This window comes from Conger conger, chromosome 5 (assembly GCF_963514075.1).
Source record: "Conger conger chromosome 5, fConCon1.1, whole genome shotgun sequence".
NCBI lineage: Eukaryota > Metazoa > Chordata > Actinopteri > Anguilliformes > Congridae > Conger > Conger conger.
The window spans coordinates 56,244,672-56,263,314 of NC_083764.1; the positions used below are offsets into that span (position 1 = coordinate 56,244,672).

The 18,643-nt window shown below is 42.1% G+C and overlaps 1 protein-coding gene across 1 annotated transcript; it reads right to left on the reverse strand.

The window, feature by feature from the left end:
• Nucleotides 1-965: 965 nt before the first annotated feature.
• Nucleotides 966-12,991, reverse strand: kiss1ra (KISS1 receptor a). Its single transcript, XM_061242062.1, has 5 exons — nucleotides 12,482-12,991; nucleotides 9,815-9,939; nucleotides 4,683-4,818; nucleotides 3,711-3,949; nucleotides 966-3,016 (listed from the first exon to the last, which is right to left on the reverse strand). The coding sequence occupies exons 1-5, from the start codon at nucleotides 12,693-12,695 to the stop codon at nucleotides 2,645-2,647; spliced, it is 1,086 nt and encodes a 361-aa protein (XP_061098046.1). The 5' UTR covers nucleotides 12,696-12,991; the 3' UTR covers nucleotides 966-2,644.
• Nucleotides 12,992-18,643: the final 5,652 nt, after the last annotated feature.

The following is an 18,643-nucleotide window of genomic DNA, read 5'->3' on the forward strand; positions in this document are numbered from 1 at the left end:
AGACATGAAAATGGACAATAATTAATGACAGCAACAACAGGTGTTCTCCAATCTAACACTGTGTGCCATTGTCTTTTGAACTTCCGAGACTATGTTAGGACTACGCAAAAATGGCAGACATGTCAAGGATCACATCGCTCTTGTTCTTTAATCAACCTTTTGCAGTCAATTTCACTCCAATGCTGTAAATAAATAACACACTGATTGAAGATATAGCACAATTACCTTCCAGCAGTACTAATATTTGATTGGATGTTTATTCAATGTGTCTAAAGTTACAAATTAACAACGATGTATGAGTGCTTATACCGTGAAAGGAAAGTTACGGATTGACCTGTCTATACAGCTGTTGAAAGTAGAACTTTATCGCCATTTTTTAAGAGCAGAAAATAGAGGGAGATTGATGTTGTTTATATGCATGCAGGACAGCTTGTTAATTGCGTCTTGTACAAGGATACAAACAATATTGACACATTTAAGACAAATGGCCTTTCACTGAAACAAATGCCTAGTTTCAGGCAACAGTTTGGAGATTGGGGGGCCATGTTAAGGTGGTCGAAAGTGTAAGGAAAGTGTATAGTCTTCAGGTCGACATGGTTATAGTTACAGTGCAGAGATAGCCAGTTTGTATAATACCTCCTAGTATCCCAAGAGAACTCATTATATTCAGTTAATGTTTCATGTCAAGGCAATAAATTGAGCTGAATCGTTCCAATACATTGGACCTTGTAATGCAACATTTACATGTCTCTGATCAGCAGTTTCCCAAGAACAGATGATATTCGCCTTGGGATTAAACTGAAAATGGCCTTTTCAAAAAATAGCTGAAAGGCATTCACTTTCAAGAACCTATATTATGGCATTAATAATCTTTGTAAGACGTCATTAAGGAATGCTTATGTCTGTCCTTGTTTAAATGAATGCAGCATTGAGATTTTAATCAAGTCATACGTTAGTTCCCTGGCTTGTACAGAAATTAGACATTTATTTGCGGTAAAGGGGCATTTTTGTACATTTACATAAAAACCCTGCTTTAAAATGTGACTCATTTCCCCAGGTTTACAGACCCATAACCAACTTTGGCAGAAAAGCCAATCTGCTAACAGCTATATGAGATGGGTTCAACAGATGCTTTCCAAATTCAAATACAAAATGGCCTCAGTGATAGCAAATAATTGCCAGAACACTTTAGAGACAAAAAACAACAACAACAACAACAACTACAACAACAAAATAAATGAAAAGAAAGGGTATAGGGACAGGTTATCATTCAAACGGGACAGGGAATGACAGACTGAGACAAAGATAAAACTTGTTAGTAGAGATAAAAACTCCCATTGATGGAGTGCCAAGGGTGCCACCCAACACCTGTAGGTTGTGTACACAGGGAGGTGTTAGAGTCGGCCCGGAATCAACACTCTCCACGCCTCGTTGAGCGCCCTCCTTCTTGAGCAAGCTCCCACACATAAATCCCAACTGAGCGCCAGCCCAACGTGCCTGGAATCTAATTCAGGGATCTCTCATTTGCCCCGCTTCCAGTTCACCCGTAGTTTATTTGGGCTTTGTTTTGCTCCGGCTCTCCATTCATCAGGCTACGTGCATATCGCGGCTGTCACCGTTCGGAATGACAAACGATACTTATCCGTACTGACTTCTGCACTGTTTTCTTTGCCGTGTTGCCGATATTAACTTTGTATTTTGTGTAAATATCCGACAGCTTTGCCAAGAGTTGATGAATGTCATCTACAATGAAAACAAACCCAGTTGCAATGTTGCCTTTTTTTTCTTATACATAGGCTATGAACACAAATTTTCATTATTTGTACTTTATCATATTTAAACTGTAATGTAACTCATAGTAAGCCAACAGTTTCACGAAAAGAAAAAGTATATATTTTTGGATGAAAAGCACATTCTTGCGGATTTGCAGCACTGAACATGTAGGGCTGTCGGGGTTAACAGATGGAGCACTTGAAGTGCTTTTAAGTGTTTTAGTTGTTCTTTATTGCAAGCATCATAGACCTGGTTCTAAGGGTGTATTGGAAAACATCACTTGTCTTCAGCTCCATATGTGCAAAAATGTGTGAAGGTATCTTGCTATATTTGCTGTTTGTTATCTTTGCTTTCTGCACAGTGACAATGACCCTTTCTTATAACTGTGGGAATGGAATGCAGTGCAAGCACATCTAATGGAATTTTTTTCAGCTTACAAAAAATATTGCATGTTCTGAAATAAATAGTTAATGTTTGCAAGTGCAGCACACAGGAAAGTAGGCAATTTTCCTATTAAGCAGGTTATAATGAACACTCCTACTAAACTGGCCTATGGTCAGTAAAGACCTATTTACAAGCTGATGTATTTTACAACCAAACTTTAAATACATTTTCCTCCTTCTCGTTCTGCAGAGCAGACTAGCCAAACCCCAGCAGATCTTAGTTTCTCCCCTGTACTGTTTGTTTTGCCTGTACTTTTTCTAGTGGCAACAGTAGGATATAGGACAGAACCAGCCACATTAGCGTTACGCTACCTCCGCCTTATACGTTCAACACGATGCCCTGTCCGTCCTGTGTTCGCGTTTCCAACCTAATGGAACCACAGCGAGACCTGGCTCTGCTCACAGCGCCACCTGCTGCTGGGGGTCCTTCACTGCGGCTCGCCGGACGCGTCCGTGGCGATGAACTTGATCTCGGCGTTGGCCGTGCGGGACGTCACGCTGCTGTCCCTCACCTTCTGCTTGAACAGGAAGGGGAAGGCCTTCTTGAAGGACTTGCGGAAGCCGGCACCCATGAACCCGTAGACGATGGGGTTGATGGAGGAGTTGGCGTAGGACATGCAGTTGGCCCAGGTCTTGATCTTGTAGGTGGTGTAGTTGTCCTTGTAGTCGGGATAGAAGGACTGGAACAGGATAAAGAGCTGAATGGGGCCCCAGCAGATGGTGAATAGAAGGACAATCACCACCACCATCCTGGAGATCTTGCTCCTGATGGCGATGGTCCGCTCGGAGAGGAGGTGGACCTGCGGGGCGGCAAATTGAAGAGTTTCCTCCTTTACTTCTATTTGTCTGATCTTCAAGAGTAATTCTGCTGAAATGTTCACACATATAAAGACTTAAATGTTCGTATGAGCTAAGTTAAGGAAAAATGTTGACTGGATCGGACCTATTGCTTCAGCTTTAATTTTAGTCATCTAAATATCCATTGGCAAATGTCCAGATGAACTGTGTTTTGCTGAAAGGCCCAATATTTATTTAAAAAATGTTTATTTTCTCGAGCCTTTATTGAACAAGGTTAGTCTCAAGGAGATTATTTTCCTTCTGCAAGATGAGCATCAGCACAGTTTATCACAAGACATCAAAAGGTTACACAAGAACAGCAAATGCAGTACAAACACTAAATACTCTCAGAAGCACTTTCATTCGTCTGCAAAATGACCATTCATTATCCTTTTTGTCATTTTATGAGTGAAACACTTTGCCTAGTTTAAGTGTTTTCTGTAAGTTCTTCTTTGATGAAGGTGCATTATGATTACGACTATTTTTCATTCCTCAATCCATGACCATGGTGCTGTAAATAAAATGTAAAAAACTGTCAAGGAAGGGCTTAATGTTGATGATCAAAAAGAAAACGACCAAAATGTTTTTTCCCGCCTATAAAGACCCAGCAGGAAGTTAGAAGCAACCCCAGCGGGGGAAGCCATGTGACCTCCATACCTGGTAGTTATTGTCCACAGGCACGACCGCGGGCTGACCGACCCTCTTCAGCATGAAGGAGTAGCAGAGTGAGATGGTGAGAACAGGCAAGAGGTAGACGGCGATGAACTGGTAGAGGATGAAGGCCTTCTCGTGGGCCTTTGAGGGGAATTCCTCCGAGCAGTAGTGCCGTGGGCCGTACCAGTAGCCCTCCTCGATACGCTGGTACAGGAAGATGGGCGTGGAGAGGATGAAGGAGCCTTGATCAAAAAGGAACTCGGTCAGTGCAGAGAAAGTGACAGCCGATTGGATGCCATGTTGCTATGGCAATTCATGTTTAGAAGATGCAGTGTAACTAATAAAAGCGCATACAAAAAAACTTTAGGCAGTGTAGAGGTACTGAAAAGACATTAGGGTAATGACCAATTGAATCCACACAATAGCCTACAGTTTCTCTATTAAGGATCAAATGAGGCTGCATAATTATGTAAGGAAATCATATTATGTGTAAAGTTCATTGAAACAACAATAATAACTAATAATTTTTCAAAATAATTTTTCTGGTTGCTTTGGAAAAAACGCAATTTAAATTGCAATATAGTGTTTGGAACACAATTGTATATATATATATATATATATATATATATATATATATATTATACAGTGCTTTAACACCAATTTACCGCCTTGTACATAAAGCTACTAAAAACAACACCATCGACCCACATACAAAACCTTTTGAAGCGCTGCAATAAATATACCGTGTGCTGCGCATACAGGTAATTTATTCTCTCATGAATATCCATTTGAAATTCTTCAAGAGGAAAATATGTCAGGCAGGCACACGAAAAGATAATAACCCGGGGCCTATTTGCAGTGTTCTCCAGGATGAAGTGGCACAGGGGAATTTAAGCGTTTACCTGGAGCGGCGGCCATTTTGCCTTCATTAAGCCGGAGAGGCGCGTGTGCCGCCGGCCTGTGTGAACGCCTTACCGATCCAGATGCAGACGCTGACCAGCATGGCGACGCGGGGCGTGCGGTGCCGCAGGGATTTCAGCGGGTACACCGTGGCGTAGCAGCGGTCCCCACTCATGGCGGTCAGGGTGATGCAGGTGGCCTGGACGGTGACCTGGAGGAAGAGCGCGATGTCTTCATACCTCTGAGCCCTTATCTAGTTTTTTTTTCCAATCCACTTTGTAGGTAAACAAAGCTTTAGGTTTACTTTTGTGTCAGGAAAGCATTTAGGTACACTTTTGGGCTTATTAAGCATTAGGTACGCTTTTGGGTTTATTACTTACCACTACTCTAGTGTAGTGGTTAAGGTAAATGCAAGGTCAGTGGTCTAATCCTGGTGTAGCCACAATAAGATCCGCACAGCTGTTGGGCCCTTGAGCAAGGCCCTTAACCCTACATTGCTCCAGGGGAGGATTGTCTCCTGCTTAGTCTAATCAACTGTGCGTCGCTCTGGATGAGAGCGTCTGCCAAATGCCAATAATGTAAATTATGTTATTTTGTTTACACGTTTAAAATATTTCGTCATGTTATGCTATGTTATGTATTTATCACAATAACCAATGTACGTAAATAAATAATTTCCAATGAACCTGGCCAAGTTTAATGGCCAGGGCCAGCTTTTAATGCTGAGTGCTTTTCTCACAGGGTGCACAGAAAGGGGGTTACGGCATTGACAGAAGCTGTTAAAGCCTCCGTACAGTAAGGAAAGAGACGGACATCAGTTTCTTTCTATTGAAAGTTCAACACACAGGAAATGTCTGTTCAACAAAGACAGCAAGAGAGTAAATGCACTACAGAACTCACATAGAAAAAATTGTGCTTTAAAGCTACAACACCGCATTCACTGAGCCACATGTTCAGTGCCGTGGTGCAAAGTAAAAGAACAAAGCTTTCCTATTATCTTTTTTCCACGTTTTCTGATGAGAGGAATTTGTCTATGATTCTTCTTCCCCACTGTGCACTGTATAAACACACAGTGATATTTGAATGTGTGTGGGAGCTGGCTATTAATTAAACCAGAGCTCTGATTCAATAACTGATACTGTACAAACCTCAGAAAAGAGTGATTTCTGCCTGTTGGAATAATTAACACTCCCCACTCTCACAAGTATGTAATACTCTTGTTCCCTGCTCTCTAATTAGCAGCCTGTATGTGCTATCCATACAAATATGAATCTACTTCTGAAACTGGTTAGCTCTGAAGGACAGGTGCTTGTGAAAGATGGAGTGATTAGTCCTAGCAGATGTCGGCTTTGGGGTAGCATATGTTTCCTATTCCATACTCTGCTCTCCATCCGTACTTGAACCCTCGAAGAATGAGTGTGTTATTCACATTGAATTATTAAAAATTTACTGAACTAAAATTTACTGAACCCCCCCCCCCCGAATCCCACCTATGAGATGCCCTGTCCTCCAGTATTCTATATATCGATTAATTTCTCATTTGCGAAGCAGATGGAGGCCAGACAAAATTGTTTTTACATTTGACAAAAACACTGTCTAGAATCTCATTGAAAAGCCATCTCCTTCTGACTACTGAGACACTGAGTTTCTGTTCGGTTCAGAGGAATGACTGCCCCCTAGTGGCCCACCAAGACCACTTCAAACAACAACATGATTTTTGAAAGCAAACTCCACAGCACACTAATCATGGACAATCTCTATCTTCAGACAACTGGTGAGCATGGATTACACATTAGTATGAGGAGCATATAGTAGTCTAAAGTGTAGGAATGTCACACACAAAAGACCCTTACACAAAGAGCATTTTTATTCTGCTGCAGCTCTGGAAATGTTAAAATGCGAAGCGCTTCACAGGCTTTAGATCACCCTATTTTCAGACTAAAGGCCAGAAAGCGCTCACTCAGAATAACGAAATCCCATGACAGGAGTGCAGAAGCATTGGTTTGATTTCCTGTCAATGTCTTTAAAATGCTTTCCTCCTGAACTCCTGAACTCACCCCGTGGCTGTGTCTATGAGAAATTTTGAAACGGCACTGAAATATATATACAGTAGGAGGGAGAGTATCAGTGTAGAGCAGGACTGGCAAATCCCATCACTGCAGAACCATATTTTCATTTTGCAGAGTACAATTACCCAGGCCACGTTAGCTAATTAGCTGAATACCCTTATGCTGGTTTAATCATAAATTAGACCACATGAGATAATTAATGTTGGGCCACTGGAGCCGTCTTCAACTGTCATTCATTAACTTATCAAGAAATATAGATTTAAATATCAATTAGTAAAAGATTGAGCTAATTAAATCATTAAGAACAGAAATTCAGAAACAAGTATGGCCTCATCTAGAGGAATCCAGGATCAGGAAACTCAGTGCTGCTTTCAGAAAGAACACACAGACTCCAACAACCAATAGAGAGGAAACTGTCATTTCTAACTGTCAGACAGAGGAGCACAATGAACGGTCATGCCTCTCAGAGGATAAAGATGGCTGGTCATTTTTCATCTCAAGCCTTTTAAAAGTCAAGCCTAGTGCCACTGGATGTTTTAGCAGAGTAGTTCAGGTTAAGTACTCTGCTCAAGGGCACAGCACCAAGCACTAGCAAGGACTTGATCTTGCACCCCTAGCCCGCCCACATACACACATACACTCTCACACACATACACTCACACATGCACTCACACACACCACACACACATACACTCTTACGCACACACACCACACATGCATACGTACACGCACACACTCTCTCACACACACATACACTCACATATGCAGACACCGCACACATACACGCATGCGCACACACACACACACACACACACACAAACACAGACACACATACACTCTCACACACACACACTCTCACACACATACACTCTTACACACAGACACACACACATACATATACACTCACACATACACTCTTACACACACACCACACACACATACATGCACACACACAGACCCACACACACACACATACACTCTTACACACACACACACACACACACACACACACATATATACACTCTTACACACACACCACACACACATACATGCACACACACACATACACACATACACTCTTACACACACACCACACACACATACATGCACACACACAGAGTTTCTGATTGTGGTTCATGCTTCACTACTTCTTGCCGGTTGTACCATGATAAAGAGGCACGGGACAATGGCTATTGACCCATGCCCACGGCAACATACCTTGAAAACTCTTTCAAATACATTTAAAATATTTTCCTGGAAAAATGGTGGAGGTAAACTTTGTAAAAGTTCATGAGAATTGTTCTGCAATCAAGTTGCTCACATTAAATAAAACATTTAAAGTACTCTATTATGAGGTGCTAAACTATTAGCAATTGAAATGCTTTTTCCATCATGCACTTGAGGTGTTCTAATCCATTTTGAAGACTGGAGCTGCTCACCATGTCGAGCTGAGAGCCCACTTATGAGAACTGCTTTGTTCTCAGAATTGAGTCCCTTTGAAATATTAATTTTCAACGACCTGCAGTTAACCTATTCAAATGACTGATGGCCCAGTGGATGTGCCAGTGAGTCAGATTAGAAGAAACCAGCAAATTACAGACAGCAAATGACCAGCTGAAGCCAGGTAAAAATGATAATCACCCCAATCTTCAGCTGTAAAGACAATTGCCTTCCTATTTTACCGACTCCAAGCCATGCTCAAAGCTTTCTTTAAAAATTCAAAGCAGAACGTGTTTTAATTTAAATGTGATGAGTCATAAAATGTATTGGAGGGAAAAATAAATAATTCAACAAAGCCTACAGCCAAGGATTCATTTTGCACATTTTTATTTTTTGTTAAATGTTGAACAGAGGAGATGGTGAAGCAACAGGCATGATGGTCCAGTTTTTTTTAGCCAATCAAAGCACCTACTATGTAATGGGTCTACTATGTAAAGGTAATCAGACAACTGGCTAAATGTGTTATCCTGCGTGTAGATCTCCCTGTATGCAGCGTCAACAGATCAAGAGATCATATTATTTGCAATTCCAATTGTAACCCACACTGCTGAGGTGCCCAACTTTGAACTTCCATTTGATCTTCCAATTACTCCATTTTCAAGCAAAAGCAGGGAAACTACATTCAATTTATATTTAATACCATTAGATTTCAGTATAGTCTTTGACAGTTATCACGGTCACTCTTCAGGGTGAAAAGTGAACCGTGATTTCATTTGAATATCGTTCGAATATCAACACAAAATAATATACAGAGACATCAGATGCGTCAAAATATAATACAGTAAAATACAAGGTCAAAAGATCTTTTTTGAGTTACTTTATTATGCACAATGTGTGGGAATGATAATAACAAACTGTATTCATTTTCTTTTGGATTTGACATCTGTGACCCAAGAATTTTAATGAAGGTTAGGAACAAGCGCTTATATACCAGTACTTTGATAGCACGCTGTTTAATCTTTCTTTACATAAAAAGTAAGAACTGGTGCTCCCTGCTGAGTTTGAAATGCAATTTGTCCTTGGAAATCTTTTCTTTTGAAATTTTTAAATGCATCTGTTCTGCCAGTTGTGTAATGACCACAGAGAATATTGGGCTGTAAAATCCAAAGCAAATCATTAATCTGATTTATGTGGGCTCATAAGAATGTATTACATTGAATATGGGATATTGCGTTCTTCAATATTTTACTCATATATATTTAAAGTCAACTAAATTGTCTGCCTCTGGGGTTTTGTCAAGAAGAGGGTGAAGAGCAGGAACAATTAAAGGCAAGGGGAAGAGAAGAAGAAGAAGAGGAGGAGGAGGAAGAGGAGGTGGAGGAAGAACAGGAGGAGGATGAGAAGAAGAAGGAGTCAGAGGCAGAGAAGAAGAAGAAGAAGAAGAAGAAGAAGAAGAAGAAGAAAGGAGGAGTAGGAGCAAGATCAAGATTTTTATGTGATAGGATTGATGCCAACAAGACAACTGATCATCACAACACCATCACATTTCAGCTGTGCTGTTATCACATTAAACTGACTGCAGCTTTGTGCTTTGAACAGACGTTTGAAAACGTCAGTAAACAAGGCAGTAGTAAGTAGTGATCACGGTTTCTAACGTTGTCCTGTCACGTTGCGTCAGATTACTGCTACAGCACATACCTGCTGGAGAAAGGCAACAAACTTGCACATGAAGTCCCCGAAGATCCAGCTGGGCAGGGGGTAGAGTGTGGCTGTGAAGGGGACGCAGCACACCAGGAAGATGATGTCTGTCGCCGCCAGGTTAGCTGGAGAGGAGAACGCAGGTAGGGGATCAACATTGGGGCTCTGAAACCATTTTAAATATGAATGAGGTTGAAGTACACATCACTAGGGCAGTATGTTCCATCTCCTACAGTATAAACCTGCCTCTCCCTGTTCCCTTGACTGGGGAGTTTCTTTTACCTCATGTGCTTGCAAACAAATAAATAAATGGCATGATGAAACTGACTTAATTGATTTCTTATTTCTCTGCCAGAAAGAAATGCACCAAACTGCATACATAATGCAGCCCTAAAACCATGGCTGTGGATCTCTGGACATAAAAATATCCACTTGTAAAAAATACCACGTACTGTTGTGAAAATGTCTATGAATTATTAAGAGATTGCATCGCACAACCAAAACACGGTAAACTTGGCTGTGATTGATCCTTTATTTATTTTACTGGGCAAAACATCTGGACATTGCAATTTATAAAAATGTTTCTGTGATGTTTCTGATTTTTCCAAAGTCACGTTGCTGGACATAATGTAATCTTCACACAGACGAGCCACAAAAATGACTGTGAAGGTAAAAATGGAGGCTAAAATTGAAAATGGCAGAACTAATTTTTTCCCAGAAAGAGACTTCCACATGCATTTTTAAAACAACACATTTCTTTTTAAAATCTCTCATTTATTCGTCCTCTGTAGGCCATTACGGCTCACTGCTGGAAAACAGAGCGTGACAACAGCTGCTTCACAAAAATCAGAGTGTGTGACAGACTGGGATTGCTTAGTCACTGCTGGGTGATTTCATAAATGGGGCAAATATATAAAAAATGATTAAATATATGGATATTCATTTACAATAACTATTTCTGTCTTATTCAGACTCCTTCTAGCCTATCTCTATACTTCATCTTGCAATCAAATCAATACATGGCATAACTTTTCCCAGAAGACCCACTGCAAGTCTCATCAAAGATGGTAAAGGAAGTTAGAGAGCAATCTCAGCTATCAGCTCCTATTCCACATCAGCCTAGCTGTAGGAGAAGCCGTAGAAGTGCCGTGAGTATGCTTAGTTACATACGTTTACCATTCCTCTCTGAGATAAGCATTCGATTTCAAGACACTGCGCATGCGCAATCGCAAACAACTGCTATGCTTTCCCCAAATAAACCTTTCACATAGTACCTAACAACCTAGGCTATCCAGCAGCCCTTGCAAACCCGATGAGGACCCAAAAAGTACGGAGCAATGGCTAATGATAAGAAACTCTCCCTTAGGGACCCATTGTACAAACAGGGCTGAAGTCTGCATAATCAGATTTAAGCACAGAACAATTTAGCCTCGAGGTTGAACCTCTCTATTTTTCCTCTCTGGTCCCATCCTGTGGATCTCTAAATTCCATACACAGTGTTTGATCCCAGTGCGAACATCCAGTGCTTGGTCTGTGCAAATCTCGACATATAGTTAACATATAGTTATAAGTCTTCTACCCCCTATATTTTAGATATTCAGTTATCAGCATGATGTCAATAGTTGAAAAGTTCCCTTGAAGACCACGCTTAAGCAACGCTTAAGGCCATTTTAATGTCTATTCTTTGAAAAGAGCTCCTGTCGGGCAGGAGAAGATGCTGTATCTCTGTTGTATAATACTGCTCTGTCTTCCCTCTCATGGTGAGCAATCATGAAAATGGAGCGGGCACAAAAGCCAGGATCAGGCTGATTCACCAGTCCCCCCCCCCCCCCCCCCCCCACACACACACACACTCTGAGACCGGTCTGCAGCTGATGTCCTCCTGTGCTCCTCCAGGCTGGGGGCTCACATGTCCTATTTCAGCCGTAACCACGGGAGACCTGTTATCGCCTTGCGATTCCAGTTGTGTTTGTTTTCGCCTTTTTGATTCAGGATTTAGAATAAAGGACACAGTTGCAGTTGGGTTTGGTAATCCTTTAAACAGATGCAGGCGTAATGGCTGGGGTTACTGGTTTGCCTAATTGCGATATTTTATTAATGGTCATTGCATTATGCATTTTGTGTTGCTTCTTTTGATTATTTTTGCATTAGTTATGAGCATCTGCTGCAGTCTTAATGCAATATATGTATAATGCTGGTGACTACACATACACAAGTCCATGTGTCTTCTCCTGTTAGGTATAAGATCATTAGACAGCCACAATATTAAGCTACAGATGTCCATTTTTCAGGTTCAGTAAATTGTGTTTTCATTGTTTTAAACCCAGATAAAAACATTCATTACTTTAGTGTATTACCCACTCTATACAACAGACTACTGGGGAAAATCTACTCCAGTAGTTACTGGACATAACGTAATCTTCACACATCTACAAAAAACATTAATCTCAACTAATGAGAGAAAAAGCCTTGCTTAGTTTTTTCCTACTAGCTCATTTCCATCTGCAGTCCAAGGGCAGGTAGATATAAACAAGTTTCTATGAAGACGTATTAGAGCAGGGGGAAGTCATAACCAAGCTTGCGGCGTGGCACGAGTTTGACCCAGGACAGCTTCACAGTGCTGGGAGTCAAATGCATCATTCTCAAAGCCCCGGGCGTCACACTCACCGATGTAGAAGTTGGTGGCGGTCCTCATCTGCCTGTGCTTGGAGATCACGTAGATGACCAGGGAGTTCCCGATCAGCCCCACCAGCATGATAAGCGAGAAGAAGAGAGGGACCAGCCAGGCGTCCGTCAGGAACGGGTGCTCCCCCTCCTCCCCTCCGTCCAGGGAGGAGTTCGCCTCCGACAGGTTGTACAGGAGGTCCGTGGCATTCCACATTTCAGCGGGAGAAAGAGGGATACGCCTCGGAAGCTAAGAAAGAATTTAACACGCAGATACGCAGTGGCTAGCGGTCAGCAAAGGTCTGCCCCTTCAACTTGCGGATAAACATTCACTGAGGTGTGAAGTAATTTCATCAAATCCTTAACGAGACAGAAATGTCAGAACACGCCCCATACTCCTAGGGGTCTTTCTGTATCACTTAAAACAAGGAGCAAAAAAAAAATCAAAAATCCACACGCAAGATTTTAGCTAGCACCTCCTAGTATTGTCTCTGGCCTCATTGAAAGCATTGAGTCCGCTCCGATGTTCCTTCTGAAGGACGAGATCCCGCAGGCTTTATACTGAGTGCGTTCACACGTGGGCTCGGGAGCGTGGAGGAGAGAAAAAAACAACCCGTGTCAGGTCTCCTAGCAACATTTTTCCAATCCAGAGTTTCATCCCTCATTCGCGGCCACTCCGCGGGCATTTTTGCAAACGGAGGCTGTCTCGAAAAACATTGCTGAGACGTGTAATTCCTCAGTGCGTTAACCCCTCAAGTCTCACCCCTGTAGGTTTATTCTGCAATCATTTCTTTTTTTTTCAAGGTGTCATTTTTAATCACTATGGTAGCAGGATATGCCATTTGAAAGCATTAAAACTCATGGTTCTCTCTGTGTAACCTATTTTAAAATGCCATTGCTTTAGCCACAACAGTTCCTTATTTTGTAACATGTGGGTGGCAAAACAAGGATAGGGGAACCTCATATTCTCCGCATTTTCGAAATCTATACGCTTCAAGGTAATGTCAGGGTCATTTTCACGGCAAGGGTCCAGCCAACCGAATGCATAATAGTTTCTCATTCTAAAAGCCACAATAATCTGTATCCACTGAAAAACAGAAAATATTTTCAGCGAGAAAAAAAGATTCCATTTCCTCTGCGTCTGAGATTCTGTAACTTTGTTTTAGTAATATTTGGAGTAATTCTCCAAAGGATTACCTTTCAGAACCCCCAAAGGGTTACCTTTCAGAAGACTCCTTATGCCTTTGACAGGATTATGCCTGGAGTCAAAGGGGTTACAGAATACTAACCATTTTATTTTTGGTATGTCATTGTCAAGCTTGTGTATAGAACGGGGGGGGGGGGGGGGGGGGGGCGATACTTAAGGGGTTAAAGATTCATTTGTTTGCTGTTATAGAAGTGCTGGAAGTAATTCTGTAATTGCCATACAACAATATTGCACTGCCTCTATTTCTCACAACGGAAGATGTAGAGCTTAAAACCTGAATCAATGTTATTTATCACAGTATGTTTCAAGCTGAAATTAAAATGGTTGTTTGTGCACCTCAGACCGCAAAGGGCCACCCCATGACTACATATGAAGATAGATTTGTTGTCTTTGTAATTATCTGAAGACAAATACACAACACAACAGGCTGAATAATACGTAACTGCATGCCACAGCCTGAGAAACAATGAGCAGGCCACTCCACCATCACCTTGCCCCTAGGAAATAGCATGCATTGTCTATTTTTCATTTTATTTATTAACTCATTTATTGTTGTTGTTTGTGTAATGCCATTGTTGGGAGGGCCCAGGGTCCAGGCACCCCATAGTGGTTAGTGTTGTGCATTGGTACTCTTCACCTGGTTGTTGTTGCTACTGTTGTCCTCTTATGTGCTTTGGCTGCTTTGGCAGTATTATGCTGATGTGAGGCCAATAAAGCTTGTTTGAACTGAATTGAAATGGAGAGGTCAGCGATAGATAGCAATTGCCAATGTATCAATGCATCTTCCTCCACGAATCAGCAGGGCTGTATGTCTCCCTCATATCCTCCTAAATACTGATATTCATGTTTCTTCCCCTGTACACTCTCAGAAAAGAAAGATTATTTGACTTGTCTCCATGGAGAAACCCTAGTATAGCTCTTTATGGAACTCTCTATCATACATGTGAAGTGTGAAAACTCCCAGACAAAGAACCATTTTGCCCAACAAAGAACCCTGGAAAGAAAGAGTTCTTCTATGGAATCATAGAGGTCCATTTGGAACCATTTTTTTTTTGAGAGTGTAGGTCTGGTCTTACACATCTCAAGAACCTTACATTGTACTATGCTGAAACCTACACTATAACGGTCATTTAATAAATTGAATATTTTCGCTACGATATGTCATTGAAGACACTTGTATTATGTCAAAGAAATGAGGTACTAAAAACATAAAAGTATATAAGGTTGAATTAATCACTGGCATTGAGGAAGCCCTTGCTAACAAAAGAAATACTAAGAGAGGAAGATTCAGCAGTGGTGACCCTGGGTATGTGCCCAAGTGTATCTAGATGCATCATATGCGGTTAACTGGAGGGGTGTAGCCTATCCCAGCATGCAGCTGGGTGAAAGGCAGGATTAAGGAATGCACACCATTCACTCGCAGACTCGTAACTACAGTAGGAGCAATTTCGCTTCCAATTACCGTACTGTGTTTGGACTATGGGAGGAACCCCACATGGACACAGGGAGAACATGCAAACTCCACAGAGAAAGGCCCTGACTGGGACAATCAGCAGTCCATCCGAATCCAATCAAGTTACAGAAGCCACTTATCCTGTTCTTTCTCTTTCTCTCTCTCTCTCTCTTCCTCAGGAGATACTTTTCTCTGCCTTAGCATTTCAGGATACTTTTTTACAAACCGCTCCTCGGAGTCCTAATCGCTGTTATATCAGTGCAGAAGCAATCTGAGCCGACAGAGACATCGCCGTTCTGCGCAGTCTTCTGCTTAGGCTTGCTTATATTCACAGCCGTATGTACGCCCGGTGTCAAATTGCTACTTGATTTGCACTTAAATGGAGTCGGTTTCCGTGAAAGCAATCCATGTCGGAACTCTTCAGCTGGGCCTAACTGGCTTGTGCTTCGCGAAAAGGAATAGGAAAATATTCCTCTGGTGTTTTATCAATGAGGCACGGAATACATCTTTCATGTTTTTTCTTCTCTGTATGTGTGAGGGGTTTTTTAACCATCAAAAACCAAATATTTTCCTGAAAACATCTGGCAAGAGCCGCGTATGGCAGCAGGAGCAGTGGCATAATTCCGAGAATTCCTTCAGGATTTTGTAGTCCGTGGCTTTCCAAAGGGGACGTTAAAACAAAGGTCCATGGACAACCCGCCATGCATCATAAAGCGGGCTAAAAGAAGTGTTACCCCTCTCCTTCTTACCAATGTCTGCAATGTTCAGGGTGTCTCACACAGATACACACACACATGTAAACACACACAGACGTCATATACACACATACAGTATAAACAAACATAAGTACACATAAGCACACATACACTCACATATACAGTATAAACACAGAGAGACACATACCTGCATGCATACACACATACATGAATACACAGGGGCAGCCTGTAGTCTAGTGATTAAGGTACATACATGACAAGGTAGGCAGTTCAATCCCCGACATAGCCACGATAAGATCCACACAGCTGTTGGGTCCTTGAGCAAGGCCCCTCATGGCTTGGGGGGGTTTGTCCCCTGTTTAGTCTATTCAACTGTAAGTTGCTTTTGACACACAGTCAGTGTCACATCCAAGGAAGTGTTTGCCTGTGGTTTTGTTAGGTACAATAAAAATCATTAAAATACTCTCTATTGCTTTGCCATATTTTTATTCAGTGAACAGTGCCTAGGGGTTGAATTCACCTCTATATGCCTCAGTACACTTAGATTGCACATTGTGCTGTGTACTCCATTAAAAGGAAATGCTGTAGGGCTATTATTGCTGTGGCATTTAACTTTTTTACTTGAACTGTTTCAGAACAAACAGTTGCTTTTAGAGAACAGTTCGTTTTCCGAAGTTCATTTTTATTTGTGATGAGAAAATGAAGTGAAATGCGGAGACCAACAGCAACAGGTGACATCGTGAAAAAACTCTGAAGTGGATCATTAACAGCAAGCAGGGAAACGTATTATTATATCTCTCGAAAGAAAAAAGGCTTCTGATTAACCCCCGAACGCGATTTTAATCTAACGTTTGTCTTGTGTCGATGAGCGTGGAGTGTGGAGTGGCTGTTTCGGCGATGCTTCGATCAAGGTTGCGGCCATTTCAAATTGATGTGAAGAGGAGGGACGGCCGCAGAGGTGCCCTTCCTCATTGTGAGGCGGCGAATGTTCCTCGCGTGCTCAGACTAATTCCTCTTTCCTCTCACGCATTTCAAACTCTGCAATTATATTGTTGCAGAAGCAGTGACCTGGCCAGGGACCAGGTGTCTTCTGTATTCAGTGTTGCTTGCGGAGCTCCCTCCAGCCAGCTAACAGCCCTCCAGAGGAGCTTCTGCCTCAGCATAATCGACTGGCCTCGGCGAGGGAGGGAGGAAGGGGAGAATGCACACCGACATACCGACACGCCGGAGAATAGTAAAAAGAAAGGTGTATTCTTGCAGGCTAGACGCTCGCAGAAGTAAAGCCATGAGCACAATCCACAGTCCCCCGAGCGGCAGAAAGGTGAGCCGTGCTAGCCGCCCGTTCAGCTCGGAATGCAGCCAGACTGCAGGGGCGTCGTGTCATGGTCACTTCTGCCTTTGACGGGTAAAGGCCCACAAAAGGCTCTGGTGGGGGGGGGGGGGGTAGTTTTGAGTGGGGGGCGGGGCTCTTATTTGAGTGAGTGGAGTGCCATTTGACTTTTTTTTACTGGAAATGTTTGCGAACAAACAGTTGCTGTTAGAGAAGAGTTCGTTTTCCGAAGTTCATTTTCATTTGTGATGAGACATTAAATACACTCACTGAGCACTTTATTAGGTATTTATTAGACTTGTTTTTTTTGCTTATTAAGTCTTCTGCTGCTGTAGCCTATCCACTGAGTGGTTTGACGTGTTGTGTGTTCAGAGATGCTCTTCTCCATACCTCTGTTGCATGGCGTGGTTATTTGGGTTACTGCCACCTTCCTGTCAGGTTTGACCAGTCTGGCCATTCTCCTCTGATCTCTCTCATTAACAAGGCATTCATGCCCACAGAACTACTGCTCACTGGACGTTTTTTGCACCATTTTTTGCAAACTCTAGAGACTAGTGTGCATGAAAACCCCAGGAGATCAGCAGTTTCTCACATATTCAAACCACCCTGTCTGCCACCAACAATCATTTCACGGTCAAAGCCACTTCGATCACATTTTTTTCAGCATTCTGATGGTTAACTGAATGTTATCGGAAGCTCCTGACCTGTATCTGCATGGTTGTATGCATTGCTCGGCTGCCGCACAATTGACTGATTAGATAATCACATGAATTAATAGATGTGTTCCTAATAAAGTGCTCAGTGAGTATATATTGGAAGCGGAGGTGGCTCGAGTCACGGACACTCGTGAGCAGTCGCCAAACTTGCCCAGATAAAGCTTTATGCATCCTCGGGGGTCCGCACTGGCAACATTATGTTATTATCAGCATCAGCGTGGCTGTGTCTCCCGGTTCCGTGCACACCCACTACGTGGACGCGCCCACGTAGAAATAACAGCAGCACGACAAAAGTTTCGGATGATATCGGTTTGCTGTGGAGACGCGACTGCGACTTGCTTTATTTTTAGTCATGGAAAAATAATACATTTCTGCTGCAACCTCCCTCCCCTCCTTATTTCCAGCTCAATTTTCTGCACAGCCCTGTATTCACAAATTAGAGCGTTGGGTTCATGATCACAATCATTCAGTGTCAAAAAACTAATATGCGACAAACAATGGTGACGTAATACTGTGAGAAAACAAAGCAGCCCAAAGCAGTTCAATTAATCAAACGTGGCTTTGCAGACATGGATCAAAGCTTCCACTAAACACCACACTTCACTACACTTCTAATGAGCTGTTTTTCACCACGGTTTCCATAGAGATTCCTACCATAGAGTTTACATGTATGTAGTAGGGCACTATTCGGAAGAGATTGTTTTCCTGAACAGTGTCTGAAATGTAATTACTACATGTCATTT

Coding starts and splice junctions, on each gene's coding strand:
- kiss1ra (XM_061242062.1), bottom strand. CDS start 12,695: ATGTGGAATGCCACGGACCTCCTGTACAACCTGTCGGAGGCGAACTCC. Junction 9,940..12,481: donor CGCCACCAACTTCTACATCG/GTGAGTGTGACG, acceptor TCTCCTCTCCAG/CTAACCTGGCGGCGACAGAC. Junction 3,950..4,682: donor CAGCGTCTGCATCTGGATCG/GTAAGGCGTTCA, acceptor TTTTTGATCAAG/GCTCCTTCATCCTCTCCACG.